Here is a 23904-nt window from a genome sequence, read left to right on the forward strand (position 1 = left end):
AGATTTCGAGTTGACAGGCGCCGATTGGAAGCGATGCTGGCTGGTAATTTGACTTTTATTTTTTATCAAAACTAATTTCTTCATACTTTAACTTACCTGCCATATCAACAGATTAAATATTGAAATTTTACAATTCCAGACAATTTGGAAGAATCTCAAACTGCTCAAGCATTTTTCCACAGAGTAAGCATATTTTTATGGATGTTTGATACATTTGAGCTATATTATTTTATTAATTAATATTAATATGAACATTTTCATAGGTCATGAATGAAACAAACACTTTAATTAACTGGCCTGCTCGTCTTAAAATTGGAGCGCGTTCAAAAAAAGGTAATTAATAAAAAAAACAATAAATATGTTTTTCATTTGTTTTTTCTTTCAACGGATTGTTATTTTAAAAAAATCTTTCTTATTAAAAGAAAATGTAATCAGTTTCTAATAAAAGCAATTTTACTTCAATTGGTTTTAAAATATAAAATCTGTAAAGTGTCTTAATAGCGAAACGCACATGAATTTTTCAAAATTCAACGTTCACCTGTAATCGGAACTATTTTTTGGCGGGATGGCGCCAAATAGACCAGTGCGCGGCGCCCGTCTGGCGCAATTATAATTTCGTTTTAAAAAATGTTATAATGCATTCGCGAGTCCGTTAGAAGTACATGAATTTTGTTTTTTTATTATATTCAATGAATTAAAAATGGTTTTAAATGAAAGTTGCAATGAAATTGTTTATGAAGTTATTAAAAATATACGTAACAATAATTATACCGATTTATATGATTTTTTTGGTAAGATTTAAAGTTAAGTATGAGAATATTCGTGTGAAGTGTTTAAATATTAAAATTTACTTAATATATTTAGATCCTCACGTGCGTATCGCCGGTCGACCTGATGATGTTAAGCTTGCAAGGGAGAAAATTATGCAATTACTGGATACAAGAGTAAGTATTTAACTATTAACCTAAAACATTTTTAACAAATAAATTATTGAGTTCCCGTAAACAGTACTATATATTTTTCTTAAATAAATTAATACAGACATTTTATGAAACAAAAAAAAAACAAACTGTTTTCTTTGAACGTTAGATTGTTGTTTGAATGAGTTCGTTATTTTTTGTGTTTAATTATGTTTATTTATTAGCACATGTCTGTCTATCAGAGTAACCGTGTCACCATGAAGATCGACGTCAGCTACACGGATCACTCGCATATTATCGGCAAGGTGAGTTTTTATACTTATATGATTTATTAAGATTATCTTATGTCATTGACCTTAACCTATTTCTTAGAAACTTCTCGAAATAATATCTATACTATTTACGTTCTAAATTTAAAGTACTTTACAAGATCGAATGCAGACTATTCTTAAAGTCTTAATCTATATTAATAGTATAAATGTGAATGTAACTCTGTCTGTCTGTCTGATGCTCTTTCACGAGTAAACCGCTGAACCGAATTTAATGAAATCTGGTAGTTAGGACTCAAAAAAAATCAAAATCAAAATAACCTTTATTCAAGTGGGCTTTTACAAGCACTTTTGAATCGTCAATTAACAATTAAGTGAAGCTACTACCGGTTCGGAAAGTTTAGATAGATTCGTTTATTTAGATTCTACCGAGAAGAACCGTCAAGAAACTCAGTAGTTACTCTTTTTCAACATTTAAAAAATACAAAGTCATGTTAGTTAATACAATTATTTAAATTAACATATCCTGCGTGGAAGTCAACAGGTATTAATTCGACGCTTATTTATCATCTACAAAATCTTGTATCGAGTAATACGCCTTCTTTACCAAAGTATTTTTTATAAACGATTTTAATTTACGAAGAGGCAAAGTTAACAACAACAACAATAGCATATAAATTCCCACTGCTGGGCTATAGGGCCTCCTCTCCCTTTTGAGGAGAAGGTTTGGAACATATTCCACCACGCTGTTCCAATGCGGGTTGGTGGAATACACATGTGGCAGAATTTCTTTGAAATTTGTCACATGCATGTTTCCTCACGATGTTTTCCTTCACCTATGAGCTCGAGATGAATTATAAAGACAAATTAAGCACATGAATCAGCGGTGCTTGCCTGGGTTCGAACGCGCAATCATCGGTTAAGATGCACGCGTTCTAACCACTGGGCCATCTCGACTCAGGCAAAGTTAAAAATGTCTCAAACTCAAGCTTAAACTCATGACAAGCAGCACCCTAAAAAGCAAGCGAAGCCGCGGGCGTTTCCTAGTTGTAATATACAGCGAATATCACAATTGATCCATGAATTGCAATAAATTCACCTTTACCTTGAAAACTATGTAATCAACGTTGTATTCAATGAGGGTAGGCACGTGTTTATATCTTTACGTATTGGTTTATGTGGGCCATGCTAGATTAGCCATTATAATGAGTATCACCTTAACATTATTACTGCCACACATAATTTATTCTATAATGCACGATCAAACAGTAGTAATGACCGTTTGTAGTGTGAGCCAGTGTAAGTTACAAGAGACAACGTCCCAGTTTCTCTTTTTATTGAAGCGATAATATAAAATAAATCTGAAGTCACCATTATATAATCTTTAAAAATAAAAAAAATGTTTAAAGTTTTTTGGATGCGTATATTCGATTATAATCTTATTCTGTATACATATTATGTAAAATATACCGAGATAGTCCAGCGGTTAGAACACTGAACTATTATAATATAATGTTTGAATCCGCTAAGAAATTGCAATTAATTTGTGTTCAAATTCATTTTGTAACTGGGAATGAAAAATATTGAATGAATATTACATGAATTTCTGTCGCACCTGCTATCAATACAAAAAAAGGAAGTCTTAACCATTGAAAAAGGACGAGGTTATGAATTAGGTTTTATTTTTTATGTTTGTTACCCCAGAACTCTATCATTCCCACTTAAATCAGTTATATTTATGTTAATATTATATATCTATTTTTAAATTTAGATACTTTTTTAAACAACACATTGCAAGTGCAAGTAAATTTATGAGCCTTATCGTTTATCAATCTCTCCTTTGGTGATAGAAGCTTAGAAAGAGAGGGGGATAATAACTATAATAAACTAATATTTATAATAAATTATAATAATAAACGACACATAACTAATAATACACAGATAATAACATTGTGAGTGGTGAGCAGGGCGGGCTGACGATAAAGCGCGTGATGGAGGAGACGGGCTGCCACATCCACTTCCCGGACTCCAACCGCACGAGCACGCAGGAGAAGAGCAACCAGGTGTCCATCGCCGGCGACATGGAGCGCGTCGAGCGGGCGCGCGCGCGCGTGCGGGTGAGCACACACACACACACGTATCCCTCTCCTGTTTTATCTCTGCAAAAACGCTGTACGCGCTTCCCTCACGTGATGGAAAGTGGGGGGGGGGGGGTGAGACTCCCCGGTTTCCTGGACGCCTAGTGCGCCCAGCTATATCGGGCTTACCCACTAAAAAACCAGCGGTACCCTCTCCGTCTTTCGGCGGACGCCACGGGATCGCTTACGCATGCTACCGTGACGCACTGACGGTCGAGCACCTAGGGGGGATTCTCAGGGTACGCTGCCCCCCCCCTGACTGACTCATGACACGAATTTGTGAAATGAGGCAAGCTTGATGTCCAAGTAGCTTGGGCTACTTTTTATGTATACGACCCTTAAGCCGCTAGCGAATCCACGAGCAACGACTAGTTATTTATAGGATAAGTAGTGTTGTACACCCCTACAAACATAACCTAATTAAACTATAAAAGACTAAAAGACAAGTAAAAAATATTTGACATCGAATTAATGCGAAATGGCCTTTTGAGTACTGACGAAGTTGCTATCGATAATTAAAAATAAAATTAAAGTGCAAGTAAGTAAAATGTAAAATATATTGCTTTATTATAAATATAAATAATCAAAAACTGGTAATATAATAGAGCTAGTAGCAAATACATAGAATATTGAACTAAAGTGAAGTTTGTTTATAATTATACTCGCTATAATATACATATAATGCATTAAAAAACTATTATTCAACTTCACCTGTTTGCATATATGAGTCAGAATGCAATTTATTTTGAAACCAGCAGCTCAATAAATTGAGCCGAATATTTGCACGGTTGAGTATAACATTCAATTCCTTACAATAATCCTCTTAAGAATCCTATATGTTTAAAATAAGCTAGCCTTAAAAAATCTTATTGTGTTTTAATAATAATGAAAAAAAACTTTCAATACTTTCTGACGCACTAAAATGAAACAAAATTATACGATAAAAAACAAACTTTTATAAGAAACATCAAATGCTCAGACTTCAAGCACTTACAAACTATTTTAATCGCTTTAGAATAAAAACAAATTAAATGAAAATTATATCATTGTTCTCAATATTTATTAAACAAAGTCGCTTGGGAATCAATTTTACTTGTTTACTGAAACTAAAGCAAAACTTTCAAACAGACCTCCAGAGATTACCGGTTAGTTGTCAAGGTCACCTAATACACCATACAATTTAAATAAAACTAGTTATTACGGATTTTAATCGCGTATATTAATTATTTTAGACATCCCGACGTTTCGAGCACTTTACAGCGTTCGTGGTCACGGGTAGACTACCCGTTTTATTTAAACCTGACGACCTCCATGGTCGAGTGGTGCGTACACCAGTTTTCATGGATACGCCACTTTGAGGTCCCGGGTTCGATTCCCGGCCGAGTCGATGTAGATTACCATTAGTTTTCTATGTTGTCTTGGGTCTGGGTGTTTGTGGTACCGTCGTTACTTCTGATTTCCATAACACAAGTGCTCCAGCTACTTACATTGGGATCAGAGTAATGTATGTGATGTTGTCTCATATTTATTTATTTATTTAAATGTGTAATAATCGCGATAATTTAAGACAACATTACACCATACCATAATAGTGTCAATAGCATGTTATGTCTGTTGGTCAGGCGCTGACGCCGCTGGTATTCTGCTTCGAGCTGCCGATCGTGGCGCCCTCGCAGCCGCTGCCGGACATCAACTCGCCCTACGTGCAGCAGATACAGGAGCAGTACAACGTGCAGGTTGCCTACCTATTGCCTTTTTACAAATATATCAATCCACATCAGGGCCGTATTTAGGGGAGGGCAACCGGGGCAACTGCCCTGGGGCCTCCACATGAGAGGGGGCCACAGTTTTCAGCAAGTTAACAAATACTGAGATATAGTCAAATTATAATAATGTTACTATTTAATATTTTAAAAGTTACCGATACAAATACGAAACAAATCATAGCTTACTGATTGAAATAAAAAAAAAACTAATTAATGCATAATAATATAATTATTAGGGTGTTCACGCTTCTGTTTGTCTAGGGCCCCACTGCTTTGTGGCCCCAGGGCTTTCACACCTTTAAATCCGACTCTGATCCACATACAAATATATTACACGACATCTAACAGTAAGATATAACTTATAAATCTATATACAAATGTATTACACGACATCTATCCGTAACATGTAACTTTAAACCTTAACTAAATTATAACTATTTAACAAAATAATTAAACTTAATTTTCGATTTAAATTGAACTTATTTTAAAATTATCGCATACTCGTTTGTAATTTATGCAATTTCGACTGGCTAAGATAAGAAGCAAAATTATAAATAAGTATTTAAATTAGTCTGTTACTTATCATCATAACCATTTATTACTTATAACGTTTAAATAACTTGAAGTTTCAGTTACATTAATTTATATACTTATATTTCAACAATTTTCTTATAGAGTTTTATATTTAAGTATTTAATACTTTCGATTACGAGGCAATGACTCCCTAAAAGTACAAGACAAATAATTTAATAATATAACATTAAAATCTATAATAATAGAGTATTGAAATCTATTCTTATATTATAAATACTTCATAGTAATAGCCTGTTTCCCACTTTTCGGCGAAAGTCTCATCTCCCATTAAGGAGAGGGTTTGGAACATATTTCATCACCACGCTGTTGTCGGAGGAATGCACATGTGCCAGGATTAAACACATGCAGGTTTCCTCACGATATTTTCCTTCACCGCCGAGCATGAGATGAATTATAAACACAAATTAAGAACATATATATGGTGGTGCTTGTCTGGGTTTGAACCCTCAATCATCAGTTGAGATGCACGCGTTTGAACCACTGGGCCATCTCAGCTCGTCAAAATACTTCACGCTTAAACTGAAACGATTATGATGAAATTTGGTATGGAGATACAATTATATAAACAATAAATAGGTTTTAAAATGAATCATGGAGTTTTTGACAGTATTGAGTTATAAGCGTATGTAGTGTTGTAGTATATAGCGGATACCGGTGGGAGTATTATCAGAGGGCTACGTGTTCACGTTATACTATAAGCTAATAAAATATAATCTATAACAGTGCAACCATAGAGTTTTAGGTAGGGATAAAAACTAGATATTAACGACGCTAATCAATAATACGATTCTGTAATAATTCACATCGTATAACAGATACTAGAATCGTATATAAGAGTCGAGTTGGCCCAAGAGTCGAGATGGCCCAGTGGTTCGAACGCGTGCATCTTAACCGATGATTGCGGGTTCAAACCCAGGCAAGCACCGCTGTTTCATGTGCTTAATTTGTCTTTATAATTCATCTCGTGCTCATCGTTGAAGGAAAACATCGTGAGGTAACCTGCATGTGACAAATTTCATAGAAATTCTGCCACATGTGTATTCCACCAACCCGCATTGGGACATCGTGGTGGAATATGTTCCAAACCTTCTCCTCAAAGGGAGAGGAGGCCTTTAGCCCAGCAGTGGGAATTTACAGGCTGTTGTTGTTGTATATCAGATATGAAACCGATGATCACTGGTAGAGGGTAGAGAAGGACATAGTTATGGAACAAATTCATAGACAATCTAGACTTTTTCCTTTAAGTTTCTGTTTACAGAGTTACTTTAATAAAAAAAGCGTTCACTCCTTGCACCCCCCTAACATAACCATAACCTACCATGAATTTGTAAAAAAATCGTTCAGAAACATTTTTTACTAGTTGTTTATGCTAAATTTATTTTTGTATATTAGATAAAGAGGAGAATTAAAGGTTCCTGAAAGAAAATAATAGCTATTTCAGATTAATGTAATTGCTCCTTAAAATTAAGTTTAAATAAAACATTGTACTTCATTATAGGCATTATTAAATACCTATTAAAGACCTTTGATCATCGTTTTAAAAAAAATTATCACCAAATAATTTTGGTTTGAAAGATGAATTAGACAGGGTTCTAATACATATCGATCCCGATTATATGATCCAACTTCAGCTAAACCGATATCGATTCTTTAGTTTCCTTCCGATTGCAATCAAGTGACAATTTGTTAGTAGAATTGGCGTTCTGTTTAATGACAAACAAAAACGGCATCTCAGTTCGTTTGGACTGATTCATTGTATGCAATGATTAATATTTATCACGGTGCCAATGTATTTAGTGACTATTTGCCAACAGAGGATCCAATCACTATAATATATTGAATAGTAAAATAAATATTATACCACATTACGTATTTCATTAATATTTTGTCAATTTGGCGTTTGGCAACAATATTGGCTTCTATCCAAAATGAATGATTATTCATGTCATGTCATACTTTTATTAAACTTGCCTTGTTTGTTGAAATTTGCAGTAATCATTACATATTACCTACAGTGCATCAAGGTAGTATCGACATAGTATCGATGTTTGTCGCCTTGACGACATCCGACTAAAATAATTTAAATATGAAATGTATCTTAGTTGTTGTCCATTAATCACGTGAGGCTTGAAAGGGGGGGGGAGGGGTTTGATAAAAATCACGAAAATAACACAAGGGGGAGGGGGGGGTGTAGTAAGATATCTCGTGTATTTATTTTTTCGTCTAATGCGCGATTTTTAAACAAATATTAAGCGGCACGGCGCGGCGTGTAGTGACCTTGACAGATTTTGTTAAGATTCGTTGTAGGTACTAAAAATACACGTGATGTTGAGAAGGGGGAGGGGGGGTGGTCTTAAACCTCACTACGTATCACCAATGGGGGATGGGGGTTAAAAAATGCTAAAAAAAAGATCACGTGATTAATGGACAACCCCTTATCTATAAATAAACGATGAATGTATGGTGGTATGTATGGTGGTATGTACAGGTGATGCTGCGCAACCGGCCCAAGCTGCACGCCAACTTGGTGGTGGTGAAGGGCGTGCAGTGGGAGGTGCTCGCCACCATGGAAGCCACGGCGCTCCTCATGACCTACATGTGCGGCCCCCTCGCGGTACGACTCCCTACTCTTAAAGCCATACACTATATTATGGCAGGATTTATAAAAAGAAAAAGTTTATACATACCTATGTCCTAAAATGAATAGGATCCCAATGTAAGTAGCTAAAGCACTTGTGTACCACAAACACCCAAGACGACATCGAAAACTAATAAACCTTCTACATCGACTCGGCCGGGAATTGAACCCGGGAACTTAGAGTGGCGTACCCATGAAAACAGGTGTTAACACCTCTCGACAATATATTATATATGGTCGTCAAATATATTTAATTTGAAAGGTTTTAGAGTTTGATGATTTGACAATTTAAAGTACAAAATCTTGATTTATATTATTTAATTACAAAATATTTTTAATTCAAGTAGGCTCATAAAAGCACACTTTCATGTTATGGTGTTGATTCAAATGTACTACCGGTTCAGAAAGTAGATCCTATAGAAAAGAACCAGTGGTTACATATTTCCACCATTTCACAGTTGTTTATTACAGAGAATATTAGTAATGTGCAATTTACATATATATATAATAAGTGCAAGTGCATCCTATTGCTTATTCTAAAAAAAGCACTATTCAAACACGTACAGAGCCAGACCCAAGTCCAGATGACGCTGGAGATATCGCCGATGCATCACTCGGTGGTGGTGGGCCGAGGGGCGGAGCAGTTGAAGGTCATCATGAAGGGCACCGCTACGCAGATCATGTTCCCCGACGCGGACGACCCCAACATACCAGCTCTGCGCAAGAGCTGCGTCACCATCACCGGCCAGATCAAGGACGTGTACGCCGCCCGCCAGCAGTTGGTGGTAAGTGGACAGTATATATTTCCAATGCATAACTAGGAATGTCATTTGAAACAAGAACATTTGTTTAAAACATTAATCCTCATCGTCATCTTCCGCCCTTATTTCAATTTCACTTGGGTAGGTACAGTATGTCTTCTGCCATACTTCTCTGACATACCTCATCTCACAAGTAAAATTCTCTCTAACCATATCGTCTTTTACACAAGCTATCCATTGTTTTTCTAATCGTGTGATTTATATAATAAAAATAAATCAATCGTGAGATTACAGAATAAATAAAAAATACAGAAGAAAAATTAAGGGAGTAGCGTTGAACTTATATATTTAATAATATATGTATATTGAATTTAAATCTTTGACCAAAACAGTTTTGTCCAAGTCATTCTATCACGTAATAAGAATATCGTTACACTTCTAGTAAGTTCAATTTATGTATTGACAGTCGTTTCAAATTAAAAAATATATGATGAAAGTTCTATTGAGAAACGATATAAACAAAACCGAGTATAACGACTAGTATCGAATATGTTTTTTCCTCACAATTGTGCGTACACAAAAATATGTATATTAGCAATGGCCTTATGACATACTTATAAGTGCGAATTCGGTCGCGTACACGAATCAATGCGTAGCGATCCATCAGATTGACGGCTGAAGGTCGCGTCCACAATAAACTGTAGCCTCAACGCGTAACGTTTTGGATAAATAACATTATTTATACAGGATATCTCGTTATTACGTGATATATTGAAATTATAAACTCATATTAAATCAACACCATTGACACTATTTACAGTCTAAAAATAACAGTTAAACGAAATATACTATGTTATTGTGATAATATTAAAGCTTTCAAATCGATTATGTATTAAATGTTTATATGATAACAAAATGTACATATATACCTTGGTGTACCGCCAAATATATTATAGTCGCGTTATTTCATCGATCTGAAGACGATCCTTTACACAATTACTATTTTATCTAATTAATTTAACACATTCCGAACATTTAATGAAAGCAAAATATAATTACGTAACGCATAATTAAGAAAGTCTACAATTTAAATGAGAGAAAAATACAGTTCATTTTAATTTCTTGTAATTCACACAAAAATTAAAATAGTCATGTAAAGATTATTAAATATGTGCGTAAGAGTATTCAGACCTCTAATGTGCAAGGTTCTCTTTTATATGGATTTATGTGTAAAACTATCATGAAAAAAAAAACTTGAAAAATTTTATTTTTGTAGAAATAATACGATTTAGAGTACAACAATTAAAACGGTTTATTGAAAAAAAGTGCAAGTGACATAACGAATTGACAAACGCATAGAAAAAGTTACGAGATGGACAATAAGAAGTATTAAAGAGGTTAGGCGTTGTTTATATTCTTCCAACAATTTTCTTTAGCAAGGAATAAAAAAAACCATTCTTTAGTGTGCTTCACAATAATTGTTAATCTACGTACGTACGTACATACGTAATCTATAACTATCACATCAATAGCGAGTACGATCGCTCGTTACGTCCGCATGTCCGTAAAGCGAGGTCGTGGGTCCGCAGGGCAGCCTGCCCCTGGTGGTGATCTTCGACGTGGCGGAGGAGAGCTGCCGCGTGGAGGGCGAGGCGGCGGCGCGGCTGATGGCCAAGCACAACGTGTACATCAGCGTGCGCCGCAAGCCCAAGCAGGGCATCGCCTCCGTCGTCATCAAGGGCATCGAGCGCTGCGCCGGTGAGCACCCCACCCCTTCACACAACACCCTGAAGGTGGCAGCACCACACCCCCTCACACCATTCTATAGTCTTTTACTAAAGTTGGCAGCACCACACCCCCTCACACCATTCTGTAGTCTCTTATATTCCTCTCGATCCCCTATGTCTATATATGATATGTGATTTAACCACCCCCCCCCCCCCCCTCCACTTACGCTAGCGCATCACTACAGCCCCTGACACCATTTTAAGTCATGACATATTCCTCTAGCGAAAATATACAACTGAGAGAACGAGAACCACAAGGTGATGTGGTGTCGACACATTCTTTTTTTTTTTTTTTGGTATAGGTTGGCGGACGAGCAGATGGGCCATGATGGAAAGTGGTCGCCATCACCCATAGACAATGACGCTGTTAGAAATATTAACTATTCCTTACATCGTCAATGCTTAGGGAACTAAGATGTTATGTCCCTTGTGCCTGTAGTTACACTGGCTCACTCGCCCTTCAAACCGGAACACAACAATACTGAGTACTGTTATTTGGCGGTAGAATAACTGTTGAGTGGGTGGTACCTACCCAGACGGGCTTGCACATAGTCCTACCACCAAGAAAATAATATATTAATAATTCGAGTAGACAGTATTCCGTGTCATGCTCATTTTCGTACCCGATACGTACAGTTGGGTTAGAAAAGGTTCGACATTTTAAGATCTATTTTCGTGTGCTCAGTATGTGCGATAATCTGATTTACCGATCGAGAATGACATATTGCGTCGCAATGATTTCATGTTTAGATTCAAAAGGTACTAAGAGCTTAAGACTTGATAAAGGAATTAATTTGAAAACTGACGAAGGTACTTTGACTGTACTTAATAGGTTCATGGTCTGAAAAGAGATTTCTCAAATCGTTTTTACGTTTGCGCTTATGTCATTACATTCCCAGGAAGTATCGTGCGATTTTTTATAAAGCTACTTATAGTTCTTGTACGTCAGCCTATACATTTTTTATGTGAATATTTTTGTCATGACGAAATTAATAATACTACGCAAGTGCCTAATGTGATATTCAAACATACCATGTAAATGATTGTTTCTCATATGCGTGATATGCGAATAGTATGTAACGCAATTCATCATCATTAATGTTAAGCTGTCATCAACAATAACTACCGATTGAAAGCGTTACGTACAATTAAAATATACTTACGTTTAATTATAATAAACTGGCAACAGCTATGAAGACGAAATCGCAAGTACTTTAACGCCTGTCGTCTACATTCAATTAACTTTTTTAAAATTTAGTGATTAATTTTATGTATTTGAACAAAAAAATATTTTACTATTTTTTTTCTAAGTTAAAGTTTTCCTAAGTTTATATAGTAATATTTTTTATTTTATTTTGTGATTTTTACGTAATATTTTCTTTAAATTAATATGCAAACTTTTTAATTAATAATAATAATAATAATAATAATAATAATTTATTTATTCTCTCCCACATTACATATATTACAGTTTAAACGTATCTTAATAATAAGTACAATAATGTGTGGGAGACAGGAGCCCAAACTAGGTTGCCCTGTGCTAAGGGTCTCCTGGCTCCACCTCTAGGATATCAACAATTTGTTATATAAAATTACATGTAATATGAAAAAGACCAAACATGATATAGACATTGTAAATTATGAAATAAAGACAAATAAAATGAAAAGTAATTTATGTTCGTGACTTTGTTGTATGTGTGCGCGCATCTGCGAATTTCCGTGTATGTGTGTGTGTGTGTGCGTGCGTGTGTGTGTGTGTGTGCGTGCGTGCGTGTGTGTGCGTGTGTGTGTGTGTGTGTGCGTGTGTGTGTGTGTGTGTGTGTGTGAGTTAGTCGGATCGTGGTTATGTATAGCCATTACATTATTATTTTTTCTGTCTCGTCATAGTCAAGTGTTAATAGCCAATCAGTTAGTTTTTTCTTACATGAGAATTTAATTAAATTTGAGATTGTAAGTATTCTATTTATCTTATTATACAGCCTTCCTACTTTAAAATTATAAAATTTTTGGGCAAAAAAAGTTTGAACTCTTTGAGTTTCACAGACCTCATAAGATCTTCTTGAGTCAACTGTATCTATTTGTGATGTATTTATCATTGAGTGTTTTTTTAAAATCATATTTTGTATGTAAAGTTTTCTGACAGATAGAACATTTGCCTCCTTATATACATTTACAGTTGGGAATAAGCGAGGCTTAGAGAGAGCTACTTTAAGCAACATTCTTTGAGCTCTTTCCACCTCAATTATGAGCGTTTTATTCGAGCCGCCCCAAACTGATATGCAATATGCTATTAAAGATTGGCATAATGATATATAAACAGTCTTGACGAGTCTCCAGTCAGCGATATTTCTTAAATTTTTAAAGATATAAGTGAGTTTTCTAATTTTTTGACTTATTTGCATTAAATGCCCTTTAAAGGTGAGGTTCTGATCGATTGTAACACCTAAGTATTTAGTTTGATCGGTTCTGTTAATCATGGGACAGTTACATGTAATGTGATTTTTTTGATTGCAGGAATGAGCTATTAATTCATGTAGAATTTTATTACGGTAGGTGTTGCGTATAAAAAAGGTTATGTATTGAGTTTTTTGTGGATTAAGCGTGAGAGTGTTTAAAGCCATCCAGTGATTAACCGTATTAAAACCCTCTTGTGCTAATAAAAATACCTCATTCCATGTTTTACCATGAAATGTAAGAGTGGTGTCATCGGCGTATGATATTATTTTACACTTGCTTAGATTAAGGTTACAAAGCTCATTTATATAGCACAGAAATAGAGTTGGGCCTAAAATGCTGCCTTGGGGAATCCCATAGGTGATAGGACTCTCATTGCTAATCACATCACCTATTTTAACCTGCTGGGAGCGATCTTGCAAGTAATTTTCAAAAAGTTGTAGCTGTTTACCTCTTATACCTAAAGCTTCTAACTTCTGAACCATTTTATTAAAAGACACCGTATCGAAGGCCTTTTGAAGATCTATAAAAATTGTAAGGCATTTTTCTTTATTGTCTAATTTATCTACAATGTAATTTGTGAGGGAATGAACTGCATCTGATGTTGATTTTCCTTTCCTAAAGCCATATTGTGAATCAGATAGTAATTTTTTATCTTCCAAATATTTCAGAAGCCTACTATTTATAATTTTTTCAAGTAGTTTAGAGAGGGAAGGTAATATCGAAATAGGGCGATAGTTTGATACTATGTTTCTGTCTCCGGATTTGAAAATTGGTTTAACGATGGATTTTTTAAGAGAAATGGGGAATACACCTTCGGATAAACATCTATTAAATATGTAGGTCAGTGGGGTCACAATAAATTCATTTAAACATTTGAGTACTTTAGAGGAGATGCCATCCCAGCCAGGACTACAGTCTGTTTTTAGGTTGATGATATATCTCCGTATTTCATCTTCAGTAGTATCTAAGAGAACAAATGAACTATTTTTGGTTGATGTACTATGGACGTTGGTTAATGCGGGTGGAAGGTTTAGGGTTATTTTTGTTGCCAGATCTGCACCTATATTCGCAAAGAAAGAATTTATTGAGTTTACTGATTCAAGGGGTGTTTTATTTATATTTAGTAGTTCAAATGGTGGGTTTGTCGTTTTGTTTAAGTGATTAATATTTTTTATTACATTCCAAATTTTTTTATTATTATTTCCAGCTGCTTTAATTTCGTTTCTTTCGTAGTCCCGTTTACATTTTTTTAAAATTTGATTACAGAAATTTCTATAACGTTTGTATGTTATTCTTAGAGTCTCATTATTAACTTCTTTCTTTAATTTGTAGTGCATTCTATCCCTCGTTCTTATACATTTCAGCAAACCTATGGTTATCCAGGGTTTTTTTATGATTTTACTTCGTGGAAGTTTTTTTGTGAGAGTATTTTTCAAAATAATAGTTTGTAAGAGATCTATAAATATCTTCATGCACTGATCTGGATTTTTATTAATATCATATATACCACTTAAATCTAAGTTTTTGCAATCATTTTTTAATGTTTCAATATTTAATTTATAAGAGTGTTTTATTTTATTATTAATATTATTCGTATTTTTCTTCAAACAAAATAAAATTGGTTCATGATCAGTAATAGCTGTTTTTAAAATAAATGTAAAAGAGGGTAGTTTTGATTTAACAATTGTGTGATCTAAGCAACTGTTCATTCGAGTAGGTTTGTAATATGCCGGGATTAAACCAAAAAATGACAAGATTTCAAGATAATTTGAAGTGTCCTGGGTTAATTCAGCAATATTAATATTAATGTCTCCCATTAATAATATATTTTTATAAGACGAAAGCTGCTTGAGCAAGTTGTGTAGGGATTGGATGAAGTTATCTAGCTGGTGGAAACTAGGGGGTCTGTATATAGCAATTATCACCGTATCTTCATTTATTCTTATCGTTAGGCAATTTGCCTCTAACATGATGGGCTCCTCAACTTTGAAAACAATATTATTGTTTAAAATTACAATGACACCATCATTTTGATTGTAATTAACTGAAGTACTAAAGCTCGTGTAACCCGGGATATTTGGAAGGTTTGTGACGTTAGAAAGCCAGCATTCAGATAATATAATAATGTCACAGTTGAGATTTAATCTCGATAGTAACACATTTAGGCTATTAAAATTTTTATATACGCTTCTGATGTTTTGTTGCAATATTTTAAGATAAGCATTAGGTTTCGAAATTAAGGTATTACAATATTCTGGTTCACAACATATTAAGTCTGTTAATTCAAAACTATCAATATTATTTATATTATGTAAATCTGCCATTGTGCTTTAAAAAATAATATTTTAAGATAATTTAGGGAATTTATGGTGTATCTTAAATTATACTCACAGTAAGCCCGTTTGCGTTGAGTACGAATATAACTGAACAAATTAATTATGAGCATAGACATAAAAGCTGTATATCTACTTACTATAGCATACATTTTTAATATCGATTGACCGTATTGTGTGAATGTGTTAAATAGGTAGAATGAGCATTGTGTTTGTGATATGTTTGTGTGAGTGTGAAATGTGTACATATTCATAAGATTAGTAATAATTAAAATAAAAAGATACAACATTAAGGACCGCGAGTCGCTTAAGTAGTTTGCAAGCGTTTGAGATCTAGTTCGTTTTTTAAACGAATTGAGGGTTCATTTTCTTTTTTGCGTAAAAATATACTACCTGGAGTGGCCCAGCAGAACTTGTAATTATTTTTCGCAGCGAAATCTCTAGCCATGAAATGCAGTCTTTTCATGCTCGGTGTAAGGAAGTCTGATACATAAATTGTTGTTTGAGGTCCATCGAGGCCCAGGTGCATGGTGTTCAGTCTGACACCGTTATTGTCCTTCGTGAGTTGTTTTATCGATCGCAATATTTTATCCTTCGTGCTTACCGTTGAAAATTCCACAATTACGGGTTTAGATGTTTCATTCTTTGAATATCCCCTGTGAATGTTTCGAATTTCCTGAGGGTCGATGTCAACCTTGAGTACATTTCCAAGTGATTTCACAATATCATGCAATTCCTGCGCTTTTTCTGTTTTTGAATTGAAAAACTGTTTTTGAATTGTGCACTGTTTATAGTTAGTAAATGTTATGTACACTTGTCATTGACGTACATATATGATGTTTTAATATAGTCACTTTAACTGTAAAAGTTTCAATATGTATGTTGTAAGTGTGTTTGTTGTAAATAAATAAATAGAGTCGAGATGGCCCAGTGGTTAGAACGCGTGCATCTTAACCGATGATTGCGGGTTCGAATCCAGGCAAGCACCGCTGATTCATGTGCTTGAATGAATTTGTCTTTATAATTCATCTCGTGCTCAGCGGTGAAGGAAAACATCGTGAGGAAACCTGCATGTGACAAGTTTCATAGAAATTCTGCCACATGTGTAATCCACCAACCCGCATTGGAACAGCGTGGTGGAATATGTTCCAATCCCTCTCCTTAATGGAAGAGGAGGCCTTAGCACAGCAGTGGGTAATTTACAGGCTGTTACTTTACTTTTTTTTTTTAAATAAATAAACAAACTTTTGTTTTGACAATTCGACAGGTGATATATACGAGGCGCGCCGGGAACTGCTTGGCGGGAAGGAGCCAAACATCACAGCGGAAATACCCGAATCCTACAATATTCCTTCCATCACCAACACCATGCCCAACTTTGGCGCGTTCAATCCCTTCTCCCCATCCCATGCCAACAGCATCACCAACTCGCCATGCTCCCCATATAATCTTCAACTGAACGAGTTAGCGAATTACGCCAACCTCGGTAGCCCAATGTTTGGTCATAACCCTCCAACCCCTGGCGGGTACCCCACGCCCTTGTCTCCGGTGGCGATGACGCCGCCAGTGTTTCCAAGTGGATGGATGGTGCCAAGCCCACAGCCTCGCCCTGGACAGTTCCACTTCCCGAACTTGACTCAAAACTCTGGTCCAGTCATGTATAAGAATCACGGTTCCTGGCATCGTGAGTATACATATATTAATTTATTTAGATGTTATCTAAATTGCTTATAAACTATTTTACATTATTTATATTGTATTTATGTTTGTGTTACACTTGAAACAAGTTTATTTGTATATATACGAACTTACAAGTTCTAACTAGTGATGTTTAGTTTTGTTGATATAAGTTATGAAAAAATAACAGCACTTGATAAAACTGCTATTAAAAATATGACGTGAATGCGTTTGTCAAATAAACAACAATAATTATGTAATTGAAACTGTACAAATAATAAACTTATTTCTCAAGCGCTTTCCGGGGCTCCAGAAGGCGGAGTAGCACCGTGCCTGCAACATCCTCCCGACCATCACAGACACGTGAGTATAAAATATCCATGGCACTGACACATATAAAATCCCATTAAAAAAAACAACCTCAAATAGTATAACAACAACAACAACAACAATAGCAGCCTGTAAATTCCCACTGCTGGGCTAAAGGCCTCCTCTCCCTTTAAGGAGAAGGTTTTTGGAACATATTCCACCACGCTGTTCCAATGCGGGTTGGTGGAATGCACATGTGGCAGAATTTCTATGAAATTTGTCACATGCAGGTTTCCTCACGATGTTTTCCTTCATCGCTGAGCGCGAGATGAATTATAAAGACAAATTAAGCACATTAATCAGCGGTGCTTGCCTGGGTTTGAACCCGCAGTCATCGGTTAAGATGCACGCGTTCTAACCACTGGGCCATCTCGACTCAACGACGACTATAAATAGTATAAAACAAAGTCATTTACTGCCGTCTAATCTTAGCTCGACATGTATAAAACATGTTTCAGGTATCGCTATTGAACTCCAGCTCTCAGGCCAGCAGCGGCTACCAAAGCAACTTCACCGGTAGCTCCGTGTCGCTTGATGCCCAAAACATATCCGGTAATATAAAAACTATTACTATCTATCAGTCAAGGCCAAATAAATTTGAAAAGCTTTCAATGGTTTACGTACTCAATATAATATTAATTGAATTATTAAAATTTTAATTAATAGTCTCATTGATTGAAAAATGATTTATATCTTGAGGAAAAGTTTAGAAGGTTATTTTACCACCCTAATCAAATATAGCTTAGTGGATATATATGTGGCCTAATTACTTTCGATACATTCACATTTCACCGCTATTGTATGTAAAAATGAATTATAACGGCTGTATAAGCTTCAATTCAGATTCACCTGTTCTTCCATAAGCAATCTCTTGCTCCTGACAAAAATATCACCTAATTTATAATCATACTAAGAACGGGAAAAACCGATGTACTGATGAGCGGGATGTAATGAGGATAGAACACAAATCATAAATGTTGCAAAAAAAAATAGGGGCGACAAAAATTTAATAGGTAGCCTATTAGCCTACTAGCGGCAGATTTGTAAATACGCCACTGCTCTTGTCTCTGGTATAATTAATAATAGTTAATAATATTCTTTATTGTACACCAAGACAAATATAACACACAGGAAATAAATATAAGAAATTATTTATTCAAATATAATTAAAGAAGCCTGATTTTTGACTGTTTTCTTAACAGGAGGAGATGGCAGCAACGTCGGGTCCCCTTCTGTGTCACCCATCAGCAAGACGCACAGTCCCACGCCGTGCTCGGAAAACGATCGCTCACAACACGGTACATACTTCTGTGGTTGGTTTACACTACACTAGAAATGAAAGTCACTTACTTGTATAATGTCTATATTACAAGTCCACATAAAAGTCAGAAGGCACACATAGTTTTATAGTACATTAATACGCAAGCACAAGAATTAGGAACACAAGCACAGATAGGAAAGCAGATGAAATTATAAAGATGAGAAGAAAATAAGTATGAAATTATGAGAGCAGTCTTAAGCGTATAGGAATAAAGTCTAAGGTTCATTCCTGTAATAACACAGGGCCGGATTCAGAGAAGGCCAGCTGGGTAAAGTAATAATATGGGACCTACACTCTTCTGTTGCACCCGTATTCATAAAAAAAAAGTAAAAGTAAAGTAACAGCCTGTAAATTTCCCACTGTTGAGATAAGGCCTCCACTTCAAATAAGGAGAGGGTTTGGAACATATTCCACCACGCTGTTCCAATGCGGGTTGGTATTCATAAGGACTTTGAATCTGGCCCCGACCACACTTTGAAATAAACAACCTCATCAAATAATCAAGATTTGTATATTTAATTTACAAATCGCTCATTCATATAATAATTATGTTAAATATTTATATGTTTGCGTATGACATTCGCATAACAAGTAATCAAGCTTATCTCGCCATCTCGTTTACTAAAATATATTAAGAATGCACCATTTAAAATCATAAAAAAATGTTTCAAGGTGTTCTGCATTGTAAATTAGTTAATATGGTACATATTTTGTATATTTTTTTTACGACTTATTGCCAAATATCCGTTATTTGATATATACGTATTAAATTAATATGTAATAGAATCGATAGGTGTTTTTTATAGAAAAAATATATATATAGATGATCAAACTGATTTGTTATTTACAAATTAGTGGAAATGTTACTTTTAACACTTTTGAACAGATGCTCAATTTTCCTAGAGCTCGGAACAGGTGTGTTGTTAAGGATAGGCGTAGAAGCCTTAAGCAAAAACCTTATTAATAAAAAATTACCAACTCCTATGCACCTATGTAAACAATTTTAACGTACCAACATACTTATAATTATATACTCAAACGTATAAGTAATATTAAATAATGAAATGTTATAATAGAGCTAGCGAACATAATCTCCGAGCTGCCAATATCTGACCGTCGCGCTGTGGGCTGCGAAAAGAAGACCCTGGAAACCCTCACCAAGCTGTCGCCGTCGCCGCTGTCCGACTACAGGAAGATGCAGGCTGAAGCCAATAAGGTACAACGCAGACAGCATTAACTGTTCCTTTTCATACACTGAAATTTCCTAAATTAAAGTAACTGTTAGTCTTTAGTTTGATTATTATATATAACTCTGATATACGTATTAATTACTTTAAGATTAATAAACGCAGACTCTAAGTAGATTCTAAAAGTTTATTGGGAAATATTATTATATTCGCTCCGTGTAGTGTACAATAAAAATATGAGGTAAATGTCTTTGTGTATAAAATAAGTATAGTTCGTAGGGTAGGTCTTCCTAGAAAATATTCTGTGTATCATTTTAATTGATCTACATTTGAATTGTAGGTTACAATAGAAAAAGTGTATTGAATGTAAATTTTTAAATTTATTCTTATCTTCCAGGCCATGCGCGAGAACGTCGGCAGTGGTTACAGAGTACCAACGACCCGTTGGTCGGGTTTCTACTTCAGTCATACATCACCCGGACCTATTAACTTGAGTGATGGCGAAGGAGGAATGGTTACGGTAAAAACCATAACTTTGGAAAAGATTAATCTTTTGATAAAAACCAGATGATTGCGATTGCACACTTTTGAATTTTATTTTATTTTTATGGTATAGGTTGGCGGACGAGCATATGGGCCACCTGATGGTAAGTGGTCACCATCACCCATAGACAATGACGCTGTAAGAAACATTAACTATTCCTTACATGGTCTATGCGCCACCAACCTTGGGAACTAAGATGTTATGTCCCTTGTGCCTGTAATCACACTGGCTCAGTCACCCTTCAAACCGGATCACAACAATACTGAATACTGTTATTTGGCGGTAGAATAACTGATGAGTGGGTGGCACCTACCCAGACGGGCTTGCACAAAGCCCTACCACCAAGTAATAATAAGAATAATTATAATTAATTTTGAATAAGTATAATTGTGAAATATGTATTTGATTAACCTATTTTTTCCAGCCTGAAAAAGGTCGAAACAGAATGGATCTTGTTCGTCCTAATATAGTAGAAACGGCTCCGTCGCCGCCCGGTAACAAGCCATGCCGCTACCAGCAGTTGTATGAGCTTCTGAGGGATATCGGCCTGCATAAATATATCGGTAATCTCATTTATAGATGATTAATATTTAATAACAATCGTTTAATTATATTTGTTACACATACACACTAGTTTAAGGCTGAAAGATTTATAATAAACCAACGTCCCGCCCCAGCTTTGCACGGGAACTTGATATGTATACTTATATTATGACCAAATTCTATAAAATTATTATAAATTGTAGCCTATTATGTGTTAAGAGTCAAAATCAAAAAAAAAAAAAATTATTCAAGTAGGCTTTTACAAGCACTTTTGAATCGTCATTTAACAATTAAGTGAACCTACCACCGGTTCGGAAAGTAGATTCTACCGCGAAGAACCGGCAAGAAAATCAGTAGTTACTCTTTTTCAACATTTAAAAAAATACCAGTCATAATAGTTAAATACAATTATATTTGTATTTAATGAGGGTACATTAGCTTGGAAGTCAACAGGTATTAATTCCACGCTTTTTTATCATCTATAAAATCTTGTATCGAATAATATGCCTTTTTTACCAATGTATTTTTTACAAACGATTTGAATTTAGGAAATGGCAAAGTTAAAAATGTCTGCAACAAACATACCTACATACATCCATCCTCAGAAACTTTTAAATTTATAATAATAGTAGGACATTACAGCTGTCTTTTATTTATTTAATTTAACTATGGATTTAAAATAATATTATTTCAGATCTATTCAAGAAACATGAATTGGATATGTCTACGTTCGCGTCTCTCAATGAAGCGGACCTCACAGAGATTGGTGTTACAGCCTTTGGCGCTCGCAGGAAGATGCTGCTGGTCATTGCGGGTAATTTTCATCTCTGCTGATGTTTCAAAAAAAAAAAATCAACAAACAATACATTTCAAAACATTCATATCAATTCACAGAGTTGCAAAAACAGTCGAGCGCCTATAAAGGTAACGCCCCATCGACGGAGAGAAAAATCATCAATTCCCCACCTCAGTATAATACGACTGCGCTGGCGCAGGATAAGTGGTAGGTCCACACAGGATCTACATTACAAACGGCTTATGAGACTGAAAATAATATATAAGTCTAACAAATTAACAGGTAAAAGTTTATGTATGGGCGTATGCTATCAATACCATAGGATTAGTAACTAAATTAAAAAAAATACTCTAATATATATACAAGATTTTCGAAAATTATCATTAGGTGCAATTGTCTGAGAGACAAAAATATTAAAAACGAAGCTTTTAGTTTCATACGCTACACTACATTGTTATCATGTTATATTTATTATAAAATATTCTAAATCCAGTAGCGTCTACTATCAAAACTGTTTATGAGACGTTTTCTCTAAAATTAAATGATATCCCAACATCAACAGTTTTGATACTTGACGCAACTGTATGTATATCTAGCAATCATATCAAGCTCAAGACTAATTATTGACTAGTAAGTTATCGTAACATCAGTTACAAGTTGATCTCGACGGAACAAATCTCAAGACTGGTAGAATGTATCGAGAATAAGATGTATGACAATCGTGAGTTCTACATTTTGTTATTGGCAACATTGAGAACAGTGACTGATATGAGCTTGTCGGTATTGCGTTGATTTTTATGAGATTTTAAAAAATGTATTTTTATATAGATTTTTATAGCTCGAAGCGATACGACAATTTTGATCTCTATCATAGAATTCATAGACAAGTTAATTGTTGAAGTAAACCGGCATAATCGCCGCTAGTGTTAAGTTATTAGTTAAATTAATCTATAGTTATTATCGAGGGCATGTTTTATTTTATGATTTTTAACCCATTTTTATATGCATCTTAACAGAACAGGATATCCGGACTAAGTTTTTATATGATCGTTTTAAATTCATATGCAGTTTTAATTTTTGATTATAATGTTACTCAAAAAAAAAGAATACCGTTTTTGTTTTCCTATTACTTTTATCGATTCTTGCCAATTATTATCAGATTCTTTTATCATCATATTTTGAATAATATGTTTTAAAAAGACAATTAATATTGGCGATTGACAAATTTAATATCAGCATTGGAAATTTAAAGGGAATTGGACTGCATTATTTGACTTGATTTTTTAAATAGGACGCATTTTAAACCAAATAATTCAGCGGTTACATGAGTGACGCCACACATATAGTCACATACAGCTGAACCATTTTAATCGATTAACATATATTATTTAATCATTGTGTTTGTGATTTTTTTTTTACTTAATATTTTATAAGTGCATTTTGATTTTAACCATATTAACATGCTAATTTATTGAATGCAGTGTCGTTAAAATTCGTGTTTAGACTCTAGTAATGTTTTGGTACATAATGAATGCGATAGTACATTATGGAACACCTATACAACCATGAATTTATGTATCAATCCATATACTTTTTATATAGTTTTCTTTTTATATGTAATTTTTTAATCATGAACTTATGATTATGGTCAATCGTTTTAAAGTATGATTATGAGATGTTTAGAAGACTTGTTTTTTACTATGTAAGTGATTATGAAATAATAACTTTTAATGCTTAATTGTTATGTAAGCTTAGGTGTTATGTTTATTATAAGGTCATGCATTCGCCCATTTGTGTTTTTTAA

The 23904-nt window shown here is 34.7% G+C and overlaps 1 protein-coding gene across 1 annotated transcript; it reads left to right on the forward strand.

Annotated features, from left to right (window-relative positions):
* Positions 1–263: 263 nt before the first annotated feature.
* LOC124537011 (protein bicaudal C) lies at positions 264–23883 on the forward strand. The gene is made up of 17 exons (XM_047113717.1): positions 264–333; positions 865–944; positions 1163–1225; positions 3157–3306; positions 4950–5063; positions 8176–8301; positions 8892–9110; positions 10676–10844; positions 16931–17347; positions 17636–17703; positions 18168–18261; positions 18912–19007; positions 20107–20246; positions 20615–20737; positions 21186–21324; positions 21999–22118; positions 22199–23883. The coding sequence occupies exons 1-17, from the start codon at positions 267–269 to the stop codon at positions 22309–22311; spliced, it is 2298 nt and encodes a 765-aa protein (XP_046969673.1). The 5' UTR covers positions 264–266; the 3' UTR covers positions 22312–23883.
* The last annotated feature ends 21 nt before the right edge of the window (positions 23884–23904 follow it).

Source organism: Vanessa cardui, chromosome 17 (genome assembly GCF_905220365.1).
Source record: "Vanessa cardui chromosome 17, ilVanCard2.1, whole genome shotgun sequence".
Lineage (NCBI taxonomy): Eukaryota > Metazoa > Arthropoda > Insecta > Lepidoptera > Nymphalidae > Vanessa > Vanessa cardui.